Source organism: Meriones unguiculatus, chromosome 20 (assembly GCF_030254825.1).
Source record: "Meriones unguiculatus strain TT.TT164.6M chromosome 20, Bangor_MerUng_6.1, whole genome shotgun sequence".
In the NCBI taxonomy this organism is placed as follows: domain Eukaryota; kingdom Metazoa; phylum Chordata; class Mammalia; order Rodentia; family Muridae; genus Meriones; species Meriones unguiculatus.
This window is the reverse complement of record NC_083367.1, coordinates 28,601,464-28,620,455: the sequence shown is the minus strand read 5'-3', so window position 1 is coordinate 28,620,455 and position 18,992 is coordinate 28,601,464. Positions and strand designations below refer to the sequence as shown.

The 18,992-nt window shown below is 38.3% G+C and overlaps 1 protein-coding gene across 7 annotated transcripts in view; it reads right to left on the bottom strand.

The window, feature by feature from the left end:
* Ptprk (protein tyrosine phosphatase receptor type K) overlaps positions 1 to 18,992 on the bottom strand; it is a 515,071-nt gene that overhangs the window by 13,912 nt on the left and 482,167 nt on the right. For 2 of the 7 annotated variants that reach the window (XM_060373711.1, XM_060373713.1), the window contains 9 exons: positions 18,007 to 18,042; positions 16,102 to 16,113; positions 13,623 to 13,807; positions 11,628 to 11,715; positions 10,551 to 10,627; positions 10,329 to 10,346; positions 7,217 to 7,253; positions 5,499 to 5,596; positions 4,026 to 4,142 (listed from right to left, as the gene is read on the bottom strand). In XM_060373711.1, the coding sequence (XP_060229694.1) occupies positions 4,026 to 4,142; positions 5,499 to 5,596; positions 7,217 to 7,253; positions 10,329 to 10,346; positions 10,551 to 10,627; positions 11,628 to 11,715; positions 13,623 to 13,807; positions 16,102 to 16,113; positions 18,007 to 18,042 (668 nt within the window). Of the gene's footprint in view, positions 1 to 4,025; positions 4,143 to 5,498; positions 5,597 to 7,216; positions 7,254 to 10,328; positions 10,347 to 10,550; positions 10,628 to 11,627; positions 11,716 to 13,622; positions 13,808 to 15,046; positions 15,184 to 16,101; positions 16,114 to 18,006; positions 18,043 to 18,992 lie in introns of those variants that run through there. The other 5 variants (XM_060373714.1, XM_060373715.1, XM_060373712.1 and 2 more) reach the window with 4 other exon arrangements.

Here is an 18,992-nt window from a genome sequence, read left to right as displayed (position 1 = left end):
AAAACCCTCTCCTGGTTCATAAGAGAACCCACAGGTTTGTGGAAGCATCAGCACTGTAAATATAATACTAAAAAAAAAATTATGTTTTAGGATCTGTATTTGTACAAAAGTAAAAAAAAAAATCAATCTAATTTTAGTGTGAGCTACTGGTGAAGGTATTCATCTTACTTGTTCAATCAGAAAAACAAAAACCTGGAAGCATGTGAACTAAATAAATCAATTTACGAATGGCAGTTTCTCTCCAGAGTATGGCTTACAGAAACCAGTGCTACCAAAACCTCGGGAGCTAGTGGCCGTGTCCTATCATTCCTTTCACTATTAATTCCTAGCGCAACACGCTACATGCAGAAAGGCTCTATGCATAACCTCATGCATAATCCATGACAAAAGTCACCATGAAACCACAAAAATGGTAAAAAGTCTTTTTTTTTTTGCTACTTTTTGTGTCCTCTATATTAACTCCTTTGCCAGAGCAGTTACATGGGCTGTGCTTGTTCCCTTTCTTCTCCTGTGACATGCCCAAGGCTGTGTTTTAAAAACGAATGTCTCCTATCTGGCAGTAAACACTCCCCATGGAGTCTTTTATTTAAAATTTCCTGTGGAGCTGAGGATTTAGCTGAGGATATAGCAGAGCACTTGCCTAGCATGCACAGGGCTCTGGGTTCAGTCACAAGTACTGTAAAAATTAAAATTAATTAAATAAATAATTTCAGACCAATGACCAGATATGTGCCGTTCTTCCAAAACCAGTACTTTTAGTTACAGATAACAGGTTAATCCTGTGTGATGACACCACTCTCACATAATCCACAGCCTGGACCAAAGCTGTCTGGTCATTCACATCTTATTTTGTGGCATCTGATATATTTCACACCTTTTCTTTTAAAGATACTATCATAGTTTTCTTTGTACAAAAAAAGCTTTTATTGGCTGGAGAACAGTTCAGCAGTTGAGAACTCTGGCTGCAATTCCAGAGGACCTGGGTTTGACTATCAGCACCAACTGTCTGTAACTCTAGTCCCAGGGCCTCCACACCCTCTTTTGGCCTCCACCGGCACGAAGCATGTACATCCTACACAAGTGCATATGCAAGCAAACACACTTATACATAGATAAAATAAAAACGAAATTTTAAAGTTTGTCACACGACTTATTTCCTTTATTAATTTGATAAAATTAATTGACAAAATATTGAATGCTAGTGCAAATGTTTACCCACTTTACTTTCGTAATGATAAAACATCGAGAGCCTCTACATTAGTTTATTATAATAGTCTACTCTTCACCTCTTCGCATGCATGCCATAGCTATCGGGAAGTCACTGTTCCATGTAGGAAGTTTTCTTATTTTCTTAAAGCACCATACAGATGTCTTATAAGTACAATACATTAAACCCATGAACCAATTAAGGAAATCATGTAACTTCACTCCTGTACTCAATTTCTTCCAATAATTTAAATGTTTTCACATTCTTAGTAAAATATATCCTAATAGTTCAGGCTGCAACTATTCTTAGTTTTCAGTGTTTTTGTAATTTACTACTGGATTCAGAATTTAAAATCTTCCTTTACATTTTTGGAGGAAATTGATCGTCTTCCTGTGGTCATGAGAAGAGATAGAGGGAATGAGAACCATGTTTATTTAGTCCTGTTATCACTATTATGTGAGCTTTTCACATATGTTTTCAAATATATTTTGTTGACCTTAAAGGTCTTCTCTGCCTAAAAGAATGAATGGACAAGCCTACTACAAAAAAAGTTTTTTAACTACAAAACCATAGTTCCATTTCAATGGTAAATTTAACAATAATTGCTCCCACAACATACAAACCACATAGGTTTTTTTTTTCTTTTGTTTTGTTTTTTATTGATCTTTTCAAGCAACCAGGATTTAAATATATTCCTTCTTGTTACTGTTCCTCTTTAGTATATAACTTTCCTTATATCCCTTATATTATATTCTCTGGGCTCCTAGTTTTGTAATGTTTTTTATGTATAATGATCTGCCTGTTTACCATTTTCTAGAATTTTCCAAAAGTACAAATGATGATATTACATATAAATACATTTCTAAGAATAGACTTACGACATATAGGTAAATGCATCAGATGCCTAAATGTTTAAAAAATTCTATGAATAAACTGCAATACTAATTTTTTTTTTTTAGCGGCTTAAAGTATTTAACTCTAATCATTAACAAATTTCATATTTAAGTGATCACACACAATCAATGAGGATTATGATTCTTTGTAAAAATTCTTGCTCATTTGAAAGTACAAAATGGTCTATCCATATTCATCGATCATTCTCAATAGGCATCTTAGTAGTTGCCTGTCTTCAGCGGTTCTAGTGCTTTTCATTTGCATTAATGCTACAAATTGATGGCACTGATATTGATAGATTTGTGTGTGCCTTTGCTTACATGTTTGTGTGTTCTCCTATCTATTGGGCACTTCTGTGGTGTCCGTGGTTCTGTGCCCACGCCCATGTCTTAAGAGTGTTCACCCTCTCTTGCTTCTTTAGTTCTTTGCACTAAACTCAGCGGGAAACAAGACAACCAAAAATTATGAGTATAGGAAAAAGAGACAGAGTTGACAGAGGTTGAGGTGAGAGTGATTAGAATGCATTTTAACTATGAAAATATCAAGAAAAAATTAGTTAATAAGAACAAAACACTGACAATGTGTCCTCCAGCTTTAAAGGCCTCTAATAATAATAAGGCTTCTAATAACCCAACTCAACAAACTAAACTCACAGGGATGTTGAACAGGCTCCAACATCTGGCTCTGTGATTCTTTTTTCTTGCATGTTTCCTTTCCTTTTACTTACCCATTTCTGTGATCTGATCCAAAACAGAAAATATAAGCCTGAGGGCGACAGTATGTCTCATCTCTTTCAGGAACACCTTCCCCTGACATCCTCTCACAACCTTATTTCCTTCAGGTCCACATGACATTTTAAATAAGTTCTTCCCCTTAAGCCTTTCAAGTTTGTGAAACATTTCCTCCTCTATCTCAGTAATATTTCCTGTTTCAGTTCCTAGAGCCTGTTGTATGACAGCGCTCTGCAGTATTTACCATAACCTCTTGCTTACAGTCTTGTGTCTCCTTCACAACAAGGAATTTAATCTATGCCCCCAGGCTTAACTCCCAAATAAGGATTTGTAGATTGCTGGGTTTAGTGGCCCATGCCTTTAACCCCATCACCTGGGAGGCAAAGGCGACGACGGCTCTCTGCGTTTGAGGCCAGCCGGGTCAACATAGTGAGTTCCAGGACAGTCAGAACTACATAGTGAGACCCTGTCTCAAACAAACAAACAAAACTAAAACTAAAACAAACGCACAGACAAACAAACAAAAAGCTGATTTTGTAGATCAATGAATGGATGGGTGTGTATGGACGTTTTGGTTTCTCTGTAAACTCTGTTATGTTATGTAAGTATGTTTTTTTGTTTTAATCCCAAGTGTGGGATTTTAGCTGGGCTTTAGTTTGTCCACAGCTGCTAACTGTCTTGCGTGGTGCGTGGCTTTGACAACTGGTAACAGCCTGCCTCCTGCAGCAGAGAGGGGCGTGGTCTATGGCCCTGAGGATAGAAATATGAGAGCCCAGAAACAGAAGGTGTGGTGCATGCAGTGGTGCTGTGTGTCCAGTGGCAACTTGGACAGACCAGACACAGGCAGCGTGGCAGACAGACAGACAGACAGAGAGGGATGCTCTGGGGCACAGCAGCTTGGAGGAGACAGCTGGCTGCATTTGCTATTGATTGGCATAGGCCTAAAATTGACCCTAAACAGTTGGGAGAAGTAAAAGTGGTCTGTGTCCCAACTTCCCCACTAACCTTCTCTCTCCTACCAGGGGTTGAGGAGTTGGAAGGGAGAGGCTTTGAGGAGCCCCAAATAAATCAGAGTTTAAAAAACGAGTGCTACATGTGGGTGGATGGATTTCATAGGAGTTAAAACAAAACATGGCAGTGATGTGTAGAAAGTTTCAGTTTTCATATTTTCAATAGAAACTTATAATGCTTACCCTTTCCAAGGTGAATGTTCTGACTACATATTCAGCAAGTGGCTCCATTTCTATGCAGGTCACTTTGAAGTCACCATAAACCTCAGTATCATCAGGCCAATATTTATAGCATTTAACCTAATGATGAGAAGAATGCACAGGTACAGATTTATCTGAACATAAACACAGTAGCCAAGACAACTTCATTCTAATGATAAATTTAGTTCTACAATTCAAACGCAGCTGAGAAAATGTCATACAATAAACAGATTGTGCACTTTCAAAAAATGTTAAGTCTAATAGCTCAGTTATATTTCACTATAAAATTCAAGGTTACATTAACTTCCTCCAGGCACTCCCTCATAGGCTGTCGAATCCTAAGTGGCCTGCCTACACCTCTGCATATATGACTCATGTTGCCTGGAGTCTGTAGGTTGTAGAAACATGGAATGATCATAAATAAGGAAGAGACTGTGAATTTGGCAGTGAGGTACCAGGAAAGAGTTGGAGAAGGGAGGGGAGAAATCATGTATAAATCTCTCAGGAATTATATGTTTTCAGAAATTTACTCAATGAGAAAACCAAATATTTCTCAGGCATTATATACTTACTTGTAAGTGGACATTAGCCATATAATACAGGATAACCATAATACTATCTACAGGCTGAGAGGATCTGAATAACAAGGAGGACCCTAGGGAGGATGCTTAATTCTCATGCAGAAGGGCGAACAGAATAGACATTGGAAGTGGTTGAGTAGAGCGAACAGGACGGGAGCCTACCATAGCTGTCCTCTGAAAAACTTTACCCAGCAAGGGATCAAAGCAGATGATGAGACTCACAGCCAAACTTTGGGCAGAGCTCAGGGAGTCTTACCAAGAGTGGGGGGACAGGAGCTCCACAAGGCGACCAAAAAAGCCAAAAATCAGGGCCCAAGGGGAGCTGCAGAGACTGATGCATTAACCAAGGACCATGCATGGAGAGGATCTAGTACCCCTGCTCAGATGTAGCAGATAGGCAGCTCAGATTCCATGTGGGTTCTCTAGTACGTGTAGCACAGGCTGTCTCTAAATGGACTCTGTTGCCTGCTCTTTGATCACTTTCCCCTGGCGAGCCATCCTTGCCAGGCCACAGAAGAAGAGGATTCAGATAGTCCTGATGAGACTTGATAGGCTGGGGTCAGATGGTAGGAGAGAGGGGGAGGACTTCCCCTTTCTGAGCACAAGGGGAAGGAGTTGGGGAGAAGAGGGGGAGGAGGGTGGGACCAGGAGATGAGGGAGGGGGCTACAATTAGAATGTAAAGTGAATAAATTATAAACAATAAATTAAAAAAAAAAAAAACGTTCACTTAGGAGCATTCAGTTAAACTGTCCTGTCTATGAGATATTCTTAAACTACTGGATCGTGGTCTCTAAGGGAGTTGGTTATTGCTTTTCAAGAATACTCATATATGTAAAAAATAAAAAAAAATCAATAAACATTGTTTTCTCTTACCCGGCCAACCTCCACTAAGTTAGTCACCATCACAATGCAGGCAGACTGTTCTTGCCACACCATCCTCCAGAAATCATACACGGTTTCATGAACTGGGCCTATAAACAAGTTTGTTTTTCCACACTGCGTTATCGGAGACATTTTACAGGTCATAAAAAGTTTAAATTACATAAAAAGTAGTGTATATGAGACTAAAAAACATCAAACTCTATTTAGACCAGTACTAGAACCATGTAATTTCAGTTCATATTGGAATATACTACACAAAAAGTATAAAACGTGTATTGATTTTGTTCTTCAATTTACTTCTAGACTTAGCAATCTGTAAGAAAGTACCATACTTTCTTCCTCTTTTTTTTTTTTTTTTAATGTTTTGTTTGTTTTTTTGAGACAGGGTTTCTCTGTGTAGCCTTGGCTGCCCTGGACTCACTTTGTTGACCAAGCTGGCCTCGAACTCACAGAGATCTGCCTGCCCCTGCCTCCTTGAGTGCTGGGATTACAGGCATGCGCTACTGTGCCTGGCAGTACCATATTTTCTAAGGTGTTTCTCCTAGTCACTATGGCACTCCTCCGTACCTGTACATATACGTGGAAAACAAAACTCACGGGACACTTCGGAAAAGCAGCAAACATTGCCAATGACCCAAATGCCCATCATTTGTGAACAGTGCACAATTAAAAGTAAACAAAGAAATGTCCTTACATCGTATTAGTACTAATTCTATTGTTCTACGTGATTACCTAGCTGTGAAGGCATGTCTGGGCGACCATCCACTCAGAACCACTGGTGTACGGTTCAATACAGTGGTGCATATTTCTAATGGTAAAGAATATTCTATCAATCCCAATTACTAAAACGAAAGGGAAAATGATGTCAAAATGACCTCTGTTAAAAGAGTAAATGTCAGGTGGGCGGGGTAGCACACTTCCGTAATCCCAGCACTCGGGGAGGCAGAGGCAGCAGATCTCTGTGAGATTGATGTCAGCCTGATCTACAAAGGGAGTTTAGGATTAGGCAAGGCTACAAGTATATGGCCCTGAGCCCTGTCCTCAACACCAAAGGAGAAAAAGACCAAAGCAAAGCAGAACAAAAAACAAAACAAAACAAAAAAAGAGTAGGCACATCTTTTTATTTTCCTCTTACATCAGCAGTCATGCAAGTACTTTGGGTGGCCAGGACACATGCTGAGGAGACTATAGATTTGTTGTCTGCTTGTTTGGATACTTTCATTTCCCAGTGCATCACGGTATGATCAACCTACAGTTTTGTTTTTTTTTTTTCCCCATAGGAACGAACTCGACTACATTCCTTTGGGTATATGTTTTGTTTCAGTCTCGGTTTGTCAAAAATTGCCAGGTGACAGCATAATCGTCATCACTGACACTCACCCAAGGCAGGAGGAGTGCTCGCTTTTTGTTTATCTAAAAAAAGTAACGCCTCTTCCCCATGCTACTGAGATATGTGATCACCAAAGATAAACTCAGAAAAACAATCACAGGATAAAAAAAAAAAAAAAAAAAAAAAAAAAAATCAAGGATAAGTTTTTCTAAGATTTGGACAAGAATCTCTACTACACAAATGAGTAAGAGTCAGTTTTTTTTCTAAAAGATCAAATTACAAAAAAAACAAACAATCCTCCTGGAAAACAATAAGAATAAATATAATATTTAATATAAATAATATGGATAAATATAGTATTTACAAACAAGAGTTTTACCTTGAGTTGCGATGTAGTGGCTTGGTCTCTGGTAACCCTAAAGTAGAAAAGCAAATTGGTTATCATCTGACATTGGTATCAGAAATAAATAAATGAAGGCATAAAAAAGTGGAAGAAAAACACCTCCCAAGATTAGGTTATAATAAAAAGACCAGAACTGAGTAGTGAACACAGAGTCCACATCTCAAACCTATGTGAAGGATAAACAGAGGACAAGACTCAAGGTTTTTAAGGAATCTGATTAAAATTTATACCATATAATTGAATTTTGTTTGCTGAAGAAGAACCCCAGAGATTTAGTTCAGTTTCACTAAGGTGTTTATGCCTTCATATAAATTTTGAATCATTCATTCCTTGTAAAATTCTGTTCAAAAACATTAATTCTTATATTGTTTCATCCAAAAGTACAACACACCGCATTACAAATGGACAAGGACATATTAGAACCAGAAAAAGGAAGAAAAATGAAAAGAAACAGAACATTCCAATGTTAGAGCTGGACAATGCATGCGTGCTCAAATCAAAGTCCTGCTGATTTAATTTTCATTGTCTTTGGTAGTATGTGTTCTGTAGCATGTTCAGGAGTCTGCAGGAACTATTTTGTGTGTGCTGATAATGAAATTTACACACACGTAACTTCGATACACACATATATAGGGAAAAGGTTTTCGAAACTGCACTTTTTCTTGGACAGAAACTTTAGTGCTTACTTTTTGGTGTACAAAGGCTGTGCATACACATTTAATATTGTCTCAATGAATTCTTCCTGGTAAAGAACAATCTGTTTGTCAGCTGCTCCCAGTGGGTCAACTTGCCACAGATGAGTTGAAAGAATACTGAAGGCACGATAGCTTTAAGTTGTAATTTTTTTTGCTTCTACCAAAAGATTTAGTAATGATCTGTTAAGATTTGAACATATTTGGTATGGGCAGCTCAGTATACACTGATGCATGTACAGTGTGGAGGGCAGTCTCTGACCTATGGTGGAATACAGTGTGTATCATACTGCTGTAAATACTGAAAATTATCTTTTTTTTGTTTGTTTTGTTTTTGAGACAGGGTCTTACTAGCCCTGGCTGGCCTCACACACACAGAGATCCATCTACCTCTGACTGCTGTGCACCACCACACTCAGCTGATTCTGATGTCTTATTAAACCTTAATAACCCAGAATGTTCCCTGGAAACGTGTTTCAGTAGCACTTCTCATTATATTTTAAATGAGATATCTACTAACTGCGGAGATATATCTTGTATATAATATACTAAAAAAGAAAAGGAAGTTACATGATGGTATTACATTTAGCTAAAATATACTGAGATTGTAACATAGTTGTATAACATCTTATTAGAATGAAATCCTACCCAATAAACCATAAAATAGTACTATCGTAAGGCTTCAGTGTGTGTCTGTCATGGCAGAAAACCCAGGTTAAACTAAAGAGCTAAGAACAATCACAAAGTCATACTAGAAATGTTGTTTTTATGCTACAGTAACAGCTAGTTTCCACCACCTGTCTGTTTGATCAAACTTAAAACTTTATGAAGATAAAATTATGATGAAAGACTAACCAGTACATTTATATGCTATTTTTAATACATCAAGTGAGGTAGGTATATGTATCAAAACAATTATAAGGCACGAAGTTCATAGCTGTGGTGAATTGTTTCCTATTTTTTAGAAATTAGAACAGGTACAGGTTCGTACTGCATTTCTATGTGAACCCTGACAGATATGCTGTAATGCTGTATTTCACTTTCAATTTAAAAATATGCATGCTGTGATTCAATTCACTCAGAACTTGGGTTTTTAATTATCAATAGCTGAAATTTGGCAAGTGCTGAATACGTATTAGTCGCTGTATTAGGTGTTCCACACGCATGATGTAACTACATTTTTCCAACAAAGTGATGAGGCTAAAACTATCCTTACCTCAACTGTGCAGATGAGGAAACCGAGGCACACAGGGAGAAAATAACATTCCTCAGATCTCCAGGGTGATTTTGTTCCTTGTTGTTTATCTTATTTTATGTATGTTTGCCTGAATATACGGATGTGCATCGCATGAGTGTTTGGTATTCAAGGAGGCCAAGAGAGGGAGTAAGATACCCTATAACTAGAATCATGGATGGCTATGAACTCCATGTGGGTGCTGGAAACTGTTGATAGACCTCTTTGGCAATAGAGCTAAAGAGTCAGTCCTTACATACAATGTAATATATTTCCTCCTTGGCAATAATGTGTATTTGATTTGATAATTACTTTCCCTAACATAGAGAATTTCCCTCACTATACGTACCAAAATTCAACAATGCAATATGTGATGAAAATAGACTTTAGTGGTATGATTCGATATATATGTGTGATATATATGTTTCAAATATAGCATAGAAATTAAGTTTTTATCCAAAGAAATTTTATAACTTTACAAGTCAATAACACACACCACAAAATAGTCTCCCTACTTATTGTATTTATTTATGTTGTTGAGACAGGGTTTTATTTGGTCCAAGCTGGCCTGGAAATTCATTATGTACTTCAGGATCTCTTTCCACTTCGGATTCTCCTGCCTCCACCTCCCAAGGGCTGGGATTACAGGCATGCGCCACCATGCCTGGTTTGTGCAGTATTTGGGATTTTGCATTCAGGGCTTCCTTTATGCTCAGCCAGTATTTTAGAAACTGAGCTACATTCCTGGCCCTGTTCTTCTCTTTTAACATCAAAAGTCAATAAAAAAATAAAATAAAATGAAATAAAATTTCAAAAATCACTAATACACATCATACCATCCAGCTTCTCACATATGCTTGGGGAGGGTAAGAATAAAAGCCAGAGACAGAAATCACCAACAAATAAAATTCAAATGCATAATAAATTGTCAAAGCCAAAAAACAGCCCTGTTTTTCTACACAAGAAGAGGGAAGGAGGTAAGATAGTTCTTCACACACGTAAAATAATTACAGAAAAAATGGAACATAAATATGCTGTATGAGACTAATTAGGTGACGCATGCAGAAACAGCTAGACTAAGCATTAGTAGGAACTGTGATTAAGGGCATTTATATTAAATATTTATCATAGGGTGCTGTTATGTACATACAGTGGTACTTACATCCCTGTACAGCCAAATCTACAGCCCAAACCAAAGTCAGGTGTGAAAGAAAGCACAACAGCGTCAGTAAGTACTAGGTTGTAGAACAAGGAAAAGTGCACAGTTTGTTCTTTACTTTAAAGCTAGCAACAAAGTCATAGGTAACAACAAGAATCGAGTTCACAGATGTGAGCCGATCAAGTGGGCGTACGTACTCTAGGAAGGCCCTGTAGGGACACTTACATCGATGTAGTTGGCATTAATGTAGTCTGAAGAAGGATCGTCCTCCACGGGTTGCAAAATGACTCTGGAGTGGTCATCTGAAAGTTTTAAATAATCGAATGAAAGCTACTCGAATTCCTCCCGTTCTGAGACAATGTCACTGGTAAAGACTTGGGGACAGATCTCGTCTTTATGATCCACATTCACCAATCCCTGCATTATTATCAAGTTAGTCATCCAGGAGAAATGCAAGGAATATATGGTGCTCGCTACTCATTCTAGTTACAACTCTGAACATGGATCCAATGGCTTGCCTTTCAGATCAGTAAGTGTGCGGCAGTGTGACAATGTCAGGATGGCTCTTCATTTGAGCCACGGGCTTCGCTATGAGACTTGTGTAGCTACTTTGTTTCTTAGGAACATTTTGAACTGGGGGAGCTCCTTCTCCCCTGTATTCTACAGCATAATGAGCTCCAGAACTAGACTGTGAAGTTTGAACCTGTTCTCCTTTCTTTGAGAGGCTGTTTCCATTTTAATGTATTTTAGGTAAATGATTTCAACTCAAAGGAGACTGGTATGAGGAAATCAGCAGCTGATCACAAGTCATCTGCTTGCCTCACTAATCCCAAGGCTACCTCTGGTGATGACTTGGCTTTCTGCATGCACTCCTCATGAAGACACTATCGGAATGGAAAATTCTGAGTGGTTAGTGATATGCAGGAACTGGAGTGCAGTCCCTGCTCCCAGGTAAGATGTAGGGTATGTGAAACAAATATCCAAGGGGGTGGTATAATAATTCATAAATGAAAAAAAAAATGCTTTGGCATTACCCCAGTATCCCCACCCCCTGCCAATGTATTTAAACAAAGCCTTAAAACAGCAAGTTTTTTTATAGGGTAGAGAGTGAGAGTGAATTTAGTGAGGGTGATGGCAATTTCAGAATCAGCTAACATTGTTTTTAATATTCACAAGATCACTTAAGACACAGTTATGTCACCCCTTAGGGTTACCTAAAATCAAAACCATAGAAGTTGCAACTCACTGTTCATGTTTATACATGTCATGTTTACAAATATCAAGAATTCTGGGGGAACTTACATGCGATAATGTTTCCATATCGGTTTTTTGCTCTATTTTGGTCTTTTTTAGCTACATCCCAAGATGCTGACTGACCTTCAAAGAAGCTCTGGGAAAAAGAAGAAGAAAAAAAACTGAGTTAATAAGCACAGCTAATTTAATTCTTTTTTCACAACAGCTTTTATGTGCTCTGAAAATTAAAATACTGAAAGACACATGCGTGGTGGGGGAGAAGGGCAGGGTTGCCTAGAGCAGCGAGTACATTTGCTTCTCAGACCTCAAGCCTGGTTTGTGGGATGCAAGTTTGTTCACATTAGGGTAGACTGGTCTCAAGTGCAAGCTAAACATAGACTATAGAGGGGGGGGAAAACCAACAAAAACCCAGAACCTTGAAAATGCTTCAGTTTTGAGATAGCTATAAGTTTGTGAGTTACAAATAGAACCAGTATCATTCTTTTTCAAAACAGTTTAAATAATATATACTAAAACTTCCAAAAGCTACTTTCAGTGGCTATTTTTCAAATGCATTTTCATCAGCATTTATAATGGGAAAAAAAGTCACTTTGCTCCCATAATTTTTCACTCATATATGATCTGTCATGTTTTCTTTTTTCCTCTTTGAAGGTCATGAAGATTGGGTCTTTTTTGAAGGGAACAGAACGGGCTTGTAAAGATTCTTGTTCCCCAAGAACCTATGGACAGAGGGGTTTGCTGGTTGGTTTAATCATGGAGCAATTTAAAATATGGGTAAAGATCTCCTTTTTGGTAGAAAAACTTCAACTTTGCTCAACACAGGAAATAGGGTCTTCAAAGAGCCAACATTTCTTTGAAGCAGACGACACAGTAACACATGTAACACCAACAAACAGCCTGCTCTGGCAGGATATTCTAATTCCCTGCCCTTATTTTGGGCATTTCAGCACATACCTAAAGGCAACATTTAAAATTTCAAGATAGTTTTTCTCATCGTAAATAAGGAACACAAGTCATCCACATATGGAATGTGAAAGCTTAAAAGTCTTCCCATGGTGTTGAATGTATGTATTTTGGCTGTATGTATGTTTGGTATCCTTCACTTTAAAAGTGTGTGTGTGTGTTTGTCTGTGTGCACACACACTACGCTGGATGTACCAGTATAAACCAGTGTGGGACAGTTTCAGTGTCCCATACTCAAATTTCTAAGCAAGCACAGAGGTAGAAAGGAACTTTACAAAAAGAAAAATTTTTTTATTTTATGTGCTTTGGTGTGAGGGTATCAGAGCACCTGGAACCGGAGCTACAGAAACTTGTGAGATGCCATATAGGTGCTGGGAACTGAACCTGGGTCCTTTGGAAGAGGAGACAGTGCTCTTAACCACTGAGCCATCTCTCCAGGCCCGAAACGTTATCATTTTGCAGTTTATTGGAATGTTTGATTTAAGTCACTTCCTTTGTAAGATAAAGCCTGTTATTTTGGTCTGAGTGGGAAATAGAAATATGCTGGATTAAAAAAATTCCCACATTTGATGTTTTTGGGGAGGGAGGGGGAAGGGAGGGAAATGCTGTTCACTTGATTTGTGGTGTTTAGTTTTTCTTCCTTGCTGTCCTCGGCCAATAGTCCACAAAACTGAGGGAAGGGCGGCAAGCTACAAATCTAACTTAATATCATCATTAGAGGGTTTGTAAGCAAGGAGACAAGAAACACCTGGAATTTAATCAACCAGTGAGAGCATTGCTAACACTTCAAGGAAACTCTGGAAATCTGGTTCTTGACTTGGGAATAGGGGAATGTAGGAAGATATGGTGCAGTGCTAGGGAGATAACACACAGAAACAGTACCAACTCCATCTTCAAGAATCCTACAAGGAAAGGCAGCCCTCCTCCCCTTCCCCATACATACATGTGATAGCACACTCAACGCTGCAGTGGACAGGCTGTAGATTATCCCAATCTTGTGATGTGAAAGTGAAGAAAAATGCTACATTCCACTGAGTATCACATTAAAAATAAAACTCAAAGCAGTATTGAAACTTTCACCTCATATTCCTCTTTGAAACCATAGCTGTCTGATGTCTTCATGAGGTTAATGTGCTGCAGCAGGTCGGCCACCCTGATGGCTGGGTGCAGCTGTCCTGTCTGGTAAGGGGACTCTGTCCCTTCGCAGAGGTAGCGAGGAACATCCAGAAGGCGACTAGACTCTGCTGTGGCACTGTGGTTCTCATCTGGCAGATTTCACATTGCAGAACATTAAAAGAGAGACAACGTTATCTTGTTTAATATACATCTGTGCAAAGAAGATTTGAAGACCTTAAGATCTCTCTGGTAGTAGAAGGAAGGAGAAGAAAAGCCAGCCAAGGGGGCGAGGGTGCAGGCTCGGACTGCCAGCCTCATGAAGAAAAAGCCTTCACTATGCACTTCAGCTCAAGGGTTAAGGCCAGAACATAAGTGTCTACCAGCAAGACAGCAAATGCTGGGAGAAAACAGGAAGACACTGGATTCATTGAAAAGATGCAGGCAGGATATTTAGCTGCGTCGCCTTGTTTTTTAACACTTGAAGTAACAGCAACATTGGCTGGGGCCAGAGAACCAAGCTGTCAAGTGAAAACAACGTTTTCACCATCGACTGTGTTGGATGAACTCTTTTGTACCCATATTCCAAAGTCCCTCGGAGAACCTGTCTAGACAACCCATCAGCACAGAGCGCCTCATCCTGTCACCTCTTCCCTCCTTTGTTCTACTATGTGGGGTTTTAAATACAGCATACCCTGGACTGGAAACAGACATAAAATCCCCCCCCCACTCCCTCTGCCCACTGAGAGGATTCACGTTCCCCCCTCGGTTCCTGCTACCATTAACACTGTATGAATTGCCAGTACATTCTGACTTCTCTGTGGGCCATTTGAGAGAAACCAGGGGTCTCAGAGATAAAACATGGGCAAGTCCCTTATATTCCCAGCCTCTCCATGCTGCTTAACCAGGCTACTTCTCATGTTTTTGGGGCCTCCAGGTTCCCTTCATGCCATTCTCTTTGCCTGTGTTTTAACCATTTATTTATTTATCTGGTTTCTTTGGAGATAGACTTATGTGCCAGAAATTCAGGAAATACTTTAGTGCGTGAATTAGTTAAAATTCAACAGAATCCGTCCCCACCCACATTTAAGTGTAGACCCCATCCCCATGGCTTTAGTTCAAAATGGAAAGAGACTTTTAACTCTCTTTCTGTCAAAAAGATGAAGAAAGGACCAAGAGCGTCTTGCCTATGAAGAATAAACAGCATTTTAATGACCAAAGAACTAAGCATTACAATGAGAAACATGCTTATATTTATCACATTTAAACTTACCACTTAAAAAAAAAAACAAACGTTGAAGGGGTGTTACTTTGAAAGCATAATACTCTCACACTCGTTAACAGAAAGGAAAGTACACTTTTAGAAGAACTTGCATTTGAAATCATAATGCTTACTGCAGAGAATGATATTTAATTAACAGTGAAACATATTTCAAGTGCTGGTACATCTGCCTGCTCTATCGCCAACTCTACAAATAGGATATGGCAAAAAATGAATTGTTGTCCCCATGATAAACACTTTTTCTTCCTGGAGAAGGAAAAAAAAAAAAAAGAACCCTACAATCAGACTTGTATGCCTCCATAATTTAGCTTGATTGCATTTATCTTTACCCTCTCTTATTAAACTGATTTTTTTTTTTTTTGGCATTCATGTCTAAAAATACCACACACAGAAGCAAAAAAAAAAAAAAAAAAAAAAAAAAAATCATACAAATGAAAAAAAGTAACTAAAAAGGGGAAGTCCTTGGTGGACTCTGTTATGATCTAACCACTCAAGGGAATTATTGCCTTTTCTTCAGGTTTGCCCATAACTTGACATACAAACATTTGCTGGCAAACATGATTCAAAAAGAGTCCCTTCTGCATCCTATGAGACTGCATACAACTCATCTACCTTCACTAAAATGTTACAATTCATACCCTGGCAACAGGAAAATAATCATCTCCCAGTAAGGTTCAATTCAGAAGCAAGTAGTTTAGGCTCTATCACAGGATATACAGTTGAAGAGAACAGATCAACGGAACAGACACCATCAGGAAGGCAGATTGGAAGCACCGAGGCTTGGGTAAGGTAACCAGGGTAGCCCTAGGCAGAGCTCATCTCGAATCTGCTGGAGGGGCAGAACCTTTACAATTTTAAGAGGCTCAGACACACAGACTCAACTCACATTGCACATCTTACAAATGATTGCATCCTAGTATAAAAAAGCAGTGCCTCTGTGTGGTGCCAGGCTTTAATACAGTAGTACAATCGGCAGAAAGGTCTTTGGAATAATCACATATGAATTATTAATCTCAATACATTTCCACCTCATTAAACTACCTAATAATGCAGCTACTAGCAAGGGTGCCTGTGCTCATCATTATCCTTATTATACATTGAAGAATAATAACTTCAACTATGTCTTGATTGAAAGGTTTCTAGAGTTCTTTGTAATATACTTACCGGTTATAGGGACTTAAGCCCAACGAAGCAGTAAAAAACACAAAAGACAAAAATATGAATCAATATGAAAAATATCTACACCTTTTAAAATTAGATAGGTAGATACAAACATGAAGCAATGTTTGAAATTACTTCAAAAACTGCTCTATAAATATAAGGTGAATGGATGACAAACAGTTATAAACATCACGATTCTAAGAACGATGGAAAAATGGAAGAGATTAATCTGATATCTAATGAAATGAATGACAGTCGGCTTTTGAAGAAAGCCAACAATTACTAACCCATCATCCCCTCTTTCAAAATGTAAGTAAGTTAGATGCTGCTACTGTGCTAGCTCCATTTTTCCTTAAACACGACTACGACTACCCCTTTTCATTTGGAATATCTGAAGAACTGTTTAGCCTTTATAATCGGTAAAGCTCACATGCATTATCTCATCTTCTCTTCACAGTTCTATGGGGGAAAGCATGGCAGGAGTTGTTACACTGTCTTAGAGTGGAGCAGGAAACCTGTAAGCTGGTTTTCTGAGTTCGTATTGGAATTCTATGCAGAACCTGAAATTCGAACCTAATTCTACATGCCTGTGGAAAAATTACCATGATGGACTTTAATACTTAGGCAAGCCATTTTTTCCAGTGTTTGTCGTTTTAATTTAAGTGAACTCTACTTATAAATTTGAGATACTGATGCCATGTACGGGTGTCATGTGTGCAGGATTTGCTACTTCCCCTGTGATCACCATGTGTGGCTCCTCCCCACGTAATCAAGTCATCTGTTGTGGCAAATGCCTTTGTCCTCCTTAGTCCACTCTTGATATGCACATCACAGGGCGAGTGTTGGTTAGGATACAATTTCTACTGGAATACTTATTGTTTATACAGGCCCTAAAGTTGCAATTTAAAAATAAGTATTTCGGTGCATAAGATGTGCACTTTAGTTGCACACTTTAGTTGCATTAGATTAGTTGCAAAATTCCAAAACATTCTGTAATGTACTTTTAAACTAAGGAGCGAAGAGATGCCTAAGCTAAGTTTCCATGTTCACAAGAAGTACTACTCATAAATATGATGTAATTTTAAAGAGATATTTGTTGATAATCTACTTTTTTTTTTGGTAAGTAGACCCACTAGGGTGTTGCTGATAGAGAACCTGTGAACATAGACTGCATGCTGACAAAAATAATTGGCAGATAATTTGTCGGGAAATATGAAACTTTAAATGAAGCTCATTTAGTTCTGAAGTTTAGCAGGTTTAAAAATTAATGCAGTTTTGCAACCAAAAAGGCCAGAATTATTGCAAGCAACACACTTTCTCTGAGACGTAACCCAGGTCGTTCTTGAAACATGATACTATTTATCAAGTAATATGTCTATGCCAAACCCCACGTCAAGATTCTAGCAACTTTCCCTGCGTTAGCAAATGGTTAAAAAAAGACAGAGTAAAAGCAAACCATCAGATTCCTCCTTTCCGCTCAACACTGCATCTTTAGTTGCTGTAAAGTTAGAAGGGCTTAGACTAGACAACCCCTTTGCTAAAACTGACTTCCCCACATCAGCTAGTTGCTCGGTCACTCCTGGCCCCTGAGAACTGAGGTGTTTGGGTTCATTTCACATCAGTCATCCATTAGAGGCAGCTGTACTTCTGTTTCAAATCCAACAAAACTGAAAGCTGGTATGTTGCCCTAAGCAGTCAGCGTACCTTCCATTGAAATCTACCAGACCCGAATGTGTTGAAGTAAGGTCCCTGTCTGTTAGGATTACGGTTGCCTATCCAAAACAGCAAGATACTTTCCAAAAGGCAAACGGTTGCTGTGTGGACAGGACACAAGTATGCGGGAAGTTGTGGTGCATGCAAAATGATGAAATAAAAGAAGAAAGTGGTGATGAAGATTTCAGGCCTCACCTAACACAGCCGTCGGCACAAGGGGGTCATTGGGCACTGTGGGGAAACAGAACTTATGAAGGAATGCTTGGCTCTACATTTTATTTTTCATTATAATTTTATGCCTTTATAATAATCTTTACAGCTGGTTGTTATTTTCTTTAAAAAAAAATACAGTGACAGAACTTTTGCTTTGATTTCTGTGTTTTTGCAAGGGTACAATTCTCTTTCCTAAGCAGGGTTATTGTAAGACGTCAAGAGTTGTATCTGTAATTATAATTCAGGCCTCTGTTCAATTTTAAAAGACAGATTATTCAGCTTGGCATTATAAAGATGATGAAATTAGGGGAAAGGGAACCATGCATTTTAGATCTATCAAGAGTAAGGTACTTACGGAAATAATCTTATATGCATTCTAAATCATTATTCCCCACTTAACTCTGGGGAGTAGATTTAATCCTTTCTATAAGTTCATAAGTGGATATTTATAGTTACACCTTCAGAGTTGACATTTTATAGTCAAGTACTGATATGAGCAACAAATAGTAGAATCTGTGGAACAGAAACACATTCAGACCTATAACCAATTAAATACTGAATCAAGTACTTGGAGAGATGATACACTCATAGTTTAAGCAAACTTTCTTTCAGCAACCATAGAATTTAGAGTTTTATGTCCTTCCCTGTTGTTAAATCTTAATTGTGAAATAAAAATAAGACAGGCCAGAAAGGCCTGATTAAAATTGATTTCCAAAATAACTAACGTAGTACTTCTAACTTTAGTCAATACGAATATATACAAGGTAAATGACATCCTACATTCAAAGCCAACAATTACTGAAAATCTTCAGCACTATAAAGCTAAAAAAAAAATCCCTGTTGTGAAACGACATAAAGACATATGACCCAAATTATTGTTCAGCCTTACCATTCCCCATATTTATAATTTGTATGCAAATATGAATTCTATTATTTATTTCTTGTCTTCTTACATGCATGCTTACCAA